Raw genomic sequence first — 6,000 nt, forward strand, 5'->3', positions numbered from 1 at the left:
GTTCATAAATTGGAAAACCTAATATTGTAAAATGCCCATAGTACCAAAGAAATATACAGATTTAATGAAATACCTTACAAAATTCCATTAACATTTATCACAGAAATAGAAAAAAATATATCCTACAATTTGTATGGGACCATAGAAAGGTTACAAATAACCAAATCAACTTGAGCAACTACTTTTGTACAAAAATACCTTCACAAGACAAAGATTCTGAGTAAAGGGTAATTGCACCTGGTGGAACACAGATTTAAAAAAAAGATACATTGAAGAGGGTAGGAAAGAAAGTTTCACTTTATACCCATCATCCTTCCTCCAAACCTGGGTAAACCAGCAAGGAGAGACACATCTTTTCCATGGAGGATAGAGAGTTAAGTAAGCACCTGATATTACCCTTCACCAATCCATCAACAGTGTCAAACCACCCCACATGGCCCCAGACTCTAGGTAGACTACAATGACCCCAGGTTCCTGGACCTTTAAGCTCCAGGCTAGGCTCTGCAGACCAACTTCCAAACCATCTCCTGAAAAACATTGCTCCTAGACCACCCCAGCACAAGTCTAGTCAGTATGTACCTAGTCACCAGACTTCTACCTGAATCCCCATGCTATAGGCTAACCCCAGCACCAACCTGGTCCCCACAAACCCAAGCTTCAAAGTGGCTCCATGGGCCTAGGTTCCCTGTGCACTCTAGTATCAGGCTGGGTCCAGCAACCCCAGTCTTCAGGGTCACCCCAGTCCCAGGATAACCCCCATGAACCTAGCCTATAGGCTATCTCCTGCAGGCTCAGTCTCAAGGCAAGCCCTAGTAATGGGCTGACCTCTAAGGATTCAGCCTCCAACTGCCACCCATGGATCCAGACACCAAGACTATTCCCATTAACTCATTTACCAGGCCCCCCGTGCCAGGTTGACTCCTATTTACCCAGGATCCAGGCCTTCCCATGTGGATTCAGATTCCAGGCCCACCACTGTGAACTCAAGCTACAAGTTCACCCTGTGAACTCAAGTTAGAGGTCCACCCCAGTAGACCCAGGATCCAGGTCCACCTGAATGGACCCAGGCAACAGGCAAAACCACCTTCTAATCCAGACACCATATCTGCTCACCAAAGGACTCTAGCAGCAGACTACCTGTGTATATCATCTGCTGACCCATCCAGAAACTCTGGATAGGCTGTTTGATAAAGGGCATTACTGCTGAAACCAGTCTGTAAAGATTGGAAGAGGTGCCTATTTCTTCAAGTGTGAAAGCACCAATGAAAGTCCACAAGGATCATCAATATGAAACATACAGCACCAAATGAAACTAATAAAGTTCCAATCAGTAAATCTACAGAAATTGAGATCTATAAACTGCTTGAGAAGTAATTCAGAATTATAATCTTAAACAAATTCAGTGAACTACAAGAAAACACAGATAGAAAACCGAACAAAATTAGGAAAATAATGCATAAACAAAATGAAAAGTTCAACAAAGAAATACAAACCATTAAAAAATGAAACAGAAATTAGAGTTGAAGAAATGACTAAACTGAAGAGTGCAATAGAGAGCGCCAAAAAGGAGACCCAACCAAAATAAAAGAATCAATGACTTGAACACAAGGCACTTGAAATAATCCAGTCAGAGAAGCAAAAAAAAAAAAAAAAAAAATCAAAGAGAGAGGAAGGCCAACATGAAATACGGAATGTCATTAACAATCTATGCATTATTGGAGAACCAGAGGAAGAAAAGAGGGAAAAAGGGGCAGAATGTTTATTTAAAGAAATAATTGTTGAGAACTTCACAAGTCTGGGGAAAGACTGAGACATCCAATTTCATGAAGCTCATAGACACCTCTCAATTTTGATCCCAGGAAAATCTTCTCCAAAACACACTATAATAAAACTGTATAAAATCAAAAACAAAGAGATAATTTTAAAAGTACAAAAACACATACAAGGAGATCCCCGTAAGTCTATTATTGGACTTTACAACATAAACTTGAAGGCCAGGAGAGATGATATCAACAAATTCAAAGGGCTGAAAGAATGAAAAAAAGAAGAATACACAGTAAAGTTCTCCTTCAGTAATAAAAAATAAATAAATAAGAAGAATTTTCTAGTCAAACAAAAGCTGTTGGAGTTCATCACAACTAGACCAACTTTAAAGAAATGCTGCAGATAGGCCTTCAAGTTGAACTGAAAGGACACCAACAACATGAAACTATAAGAAAATATAAAAAGTACCAAAAGGTAAAAATATAGTGTAAATCAGAGTACCTTGAATACTCTATGGTGGTACATAAATCTATTTTAACTATGATATGCTACTTAAAAGAAAATAGTCATAAAATAACTGTAGCTAAAATACTGTGTTAGTGGATACACCATATATAAAATATGTAGTGTGAGGGAGGGACACTTGAGTAGCTCAGTCAGTTGAGCATCTGCCTTCAGCTTAGGACATGGTCCCAGGGTCCTGGGATACAGCCCTGCATCAGGCTCCCTGGTCAGCGGGGAGCCTGCTTCTCCCTCTTCCTCTGCTGCTCACCCTGTTGTGCTCTCTCTCTCTCCTTCTCTCTTTCTCAAATAAAAATAATCTTTAAAAATAAAAATAAATAAATAAATAAATAATATGTGTGAGGGAAAAGTAGTTCAAGGGTAGAATTTTTGTGTGCAGCATAAATTAAATTGTTATCAATTTAAATGTTATGTTATGTTTATAGGATGTTTTATGTAAGTCTAATAGTAACCACAAAAAATATTTTTAAAAATGTAGTAGATATAGAAAAGATTTTTTAAGAAAGGAATCAAAGCATACCGATATCGAAAAGTATCAAATCATGCAAAAGAAGACAACAAAAGAGGAAGAAAGTAACAAAAGAACTACAAAATAGTCAGAAAACAATGAAAAAATAACAATAGTAAACCTTTACCTATCAATAATTACCTTGAATGTAATTGGATTAAAATCTCCAATCAAAAAACATAGACTGTCTGAATGGGTAAATCAAAAAGATACAAAAATATGCTGCCTATAAGAGATTCACTTTAGCCTTTGAGGACACACATAAAATAAAAGTAAAAGCATGGACAAGAATATTACATTCAAATAATAAGTGAATGATAGCAGAAGTGTCAAAAATTATATTGAACAAAAATAGACTTCGAGTCAAAATCAGTAACAAGAAACAAAGATGGTCATTATAAAATGATAAAAGGTGTCAAATATCAAGAGCACATATGCACACTGTATCAGGGCACCTAAATATGTAAATTATATAATAACAGAATTGAAGGGAGAAATAGCAATACAATAATAATAGGGGACGTTAATAGCCCATTTATAAAAATGTGTAGATCATCCAGACTGAAAATCAATAAAGAAAAAATGGACTTTGAATATTATAGACAAAACGTACCAAAAAGCATATACAGAACAATCCATTCAATGGCAGCAGAAAACACATTCTTCAGAAGTATGTACAGAACTTTCTCCAAGATAGATAGCATGTAAACTCACAAAGCAAATTTAACAAATCTAAGAAGATTGAATTCATATTATATATCTTTTCAGATGATAGTGGTATGAAATTAGAAATCAATAATAGTGAATAAATTGGAAAACCCATAAATATGTGGAAATAAAACAACACACTTCTGAACATTCAGTGGGTCAAATAAGACTTAATGGGTTGCAGAAGATGTAGTTTTAAGACGGAAGTTTATAGCATAAATGCCTACATCAAGAAAAAAGAATGACCTCAAATAAGTAACCTAGCTTCACACCACAAGGAACTGGAGAAAGAATAAATGATACCTAAAGGTTGTAGAAAGAAGGAAATAATAACAGTGAAAATAAGTGAAGTAGAAACCATAAAAAAGTAGAAAACATCAATAAAACTAAAATCATTTTAAAAGTTTTAAAGAGTAGTTGACAATGTTGCATTAGTTTCAGGTGTACAACATGATTTGACAAGTATATACTCTATGCTATGCTCATCACAAGTGTAGCTACCATCTGTCACCATACAATGCTATTACAATACTATTGCAAATTGATTTTTTAATTTAAATTCAATTAGCCACCACATAGTACCTCATTAGTTTCAGATGTAGTGTTCAACAATTCATCAGTTGCATATAACACCCAGTGCACATCACACAATGTGCCCTCCTTAATGCCCATCACTCAGTTCCCATCCCCCCCCCCACCTCCCCTTCAGCAACCCTCAGTTTGTTTCCCATAGTTAAGGGTCTCTCATGGTTTGTCTCCCTTTCTGATTTCTGCCCATTCACTTTTCCCTTCCTTCCCTTACAGTCCTCAGTACTTTTTCCTTATATTTCACATATGAGTGAAACAATATGATAATTTTCTTTCTCTGATTGATTTATTTCACTTAGCATAAAACCCTCCAGTTCCATCCATGTCGATGTAAACAATAAGTGTTCATCACTTCTGATGGCTGAGTAATATTCCATTGTGTATATATACCACATCTTCTTTATCCATTCCACATCTTGACTCCTTCAACAGTTTGGCTACTGTGGACATTGCCGCTATCAACACTGCGGTGCAGGTGCCCCTTCATTTCACTACATCTGTATCTTTGGGGTACATACCTCATAGTGCAATTGCTAGGTCTAAGGTAGCTCTATTTTTAATTTCTTCAGGAACCTCCATACTCTTTTCCAGACTGGCTACACCAGTTTGTATTCCCACCAACAGTGTAAGAGGTTCCCGTTTCTCCACATTCTCGCCAACATTTGTTTCCCCTCTTGTTAATTTTAGCCATTCTGATTGCTGTAAGCTGGTATCTCATTGTGGTTTTGATTTGTATTTCCTGGGTGACAAGTGATGTTGAGCATTTTTTCATGGGTCTGTTGGCCATTTATATGTCTTCTACAGAGAAATATCTGTTCATGTCTTCTGCCCATTTCTTGATTGGATTATTTGTGTTTTTTGGGTTTTTTTTTTTGTTTTTTGTTTTTTTTTGTTTTTTTTTGGGGGGTGAGTTTGAGAAGTTCTTTATAGATCTTGGATACCAGCCCTTTATCTGATATGTCATTTCTAAATATCTTCTCCCATTCTGTAGGTTGTCTTTTAGCTCTGTAGACTGCTTTCTTTGCTGTGCAGAAGCTTTCTATCTTGATCAAGTCCCAATGGTTCATTTTTCCTTTTGTTTCCTTTGCCTTTGGAGACATGTTTAGCAAGCAGTTGCTGCGGCTGAGTCAAAGAGGTTACTACCTATGTTCTTCTCTAAGATTTTGATGGATTCCTGTCTCACATTGAGGTCTTTCATCCATTTTGAGTTTATCTTTGTGTATGGTGTAAGAGAATGGCTCAATTTCATTCTTCTGCATGTGGCTGTCCAATTCTCCCAGCACCATTTATTGAAGAGACTTTTTCCATTGGATATTCTTTCCTGCTTTGTTGAAGATTAGTTGACCATAGAGTTGAGGGTCCATATCTGGGTTCACTATTCTGTTCCAATGGTCTATATGTCTGTTTTTGTGACAGTATCATGCTGTCTTAATGATCATAGCTTTGTAATATAGCTTGAAGTCAGTCATTGTGATCTCCCCCAGCATTGGTTTTCTTTTTCAACATTCTTCTGGCTATTTAGGGTCATTTCTGGTTCCATACAAATTTTAGGATTAATTTTTCCAGCTCCATGAAATATTTCTATGGTATTTTGATAGGGATTGCTTTGAATATGTAGATTGCTCTGGATAGCAAAGACAATTTAACAATATTTATTCTTCTAATCCATGAGCATGGAATGTTTTTGCATCTCTGTGTCTTCCTCAATTTCTTTCATAAGTGTTATGTAGTTTTTAGAGTACATATCCTTTCTTTGGTTGGGTTTGTTCCTAGGTATCTTATGGTTTTTGGTGCAATTGTAAATGGGATCAATTCCTTAATTTCTATTTCTTCAGTCTCATTGTTAGTGTATAGAAATGGAACTGATTTCTGTGCATTGATTTTTATCCTGCCACATTGCTGAATTCCTT

General features: G+C 36.3%; 1 protein-coding gene across 1 annotated transcript in view; it reads right to left on the bottom strand.

Annotated features, from left to right (window-relative positions):
• Positions 1–4,540, bottom strand: part of CYLC1 (cylicin 1) — a 128,021-nt gene extending 123,481 nt beyond the window's left edge. Inside the window, exons 1-2 of the mRNA XM_078064025.1 lie at positions 4,481–4,540; positions 1,944–2,026 (exon numbers count right to left, since the gene is read on the bottom strand). Of these exons, the coding sequence (XP_077920151.1) occupies positions 1,944–2,026; positions 4,481–4,540 (143 nt within the window). The remainder of the gene's footprint in view (positions 1–1,943; positions 2,027–4,480) is intronic.
• Between the last annotated feature and the right edge of the window lie 1,460 nt (positions 4,541–6,000).

This window comes from Halichoerus grypus, chromosome X, assembly GCF_964656455.1.
Source record: "Halichoerus grypus chromosome X, mHalGry1.hap1.1, whole genome shotgun sequence".
Lineage (NCBI taxonomy): Eukaryota > Metazoa > Chordata > Mammalia > Carnivora > Phocidae > Halichoerus > Halichoerus grypus.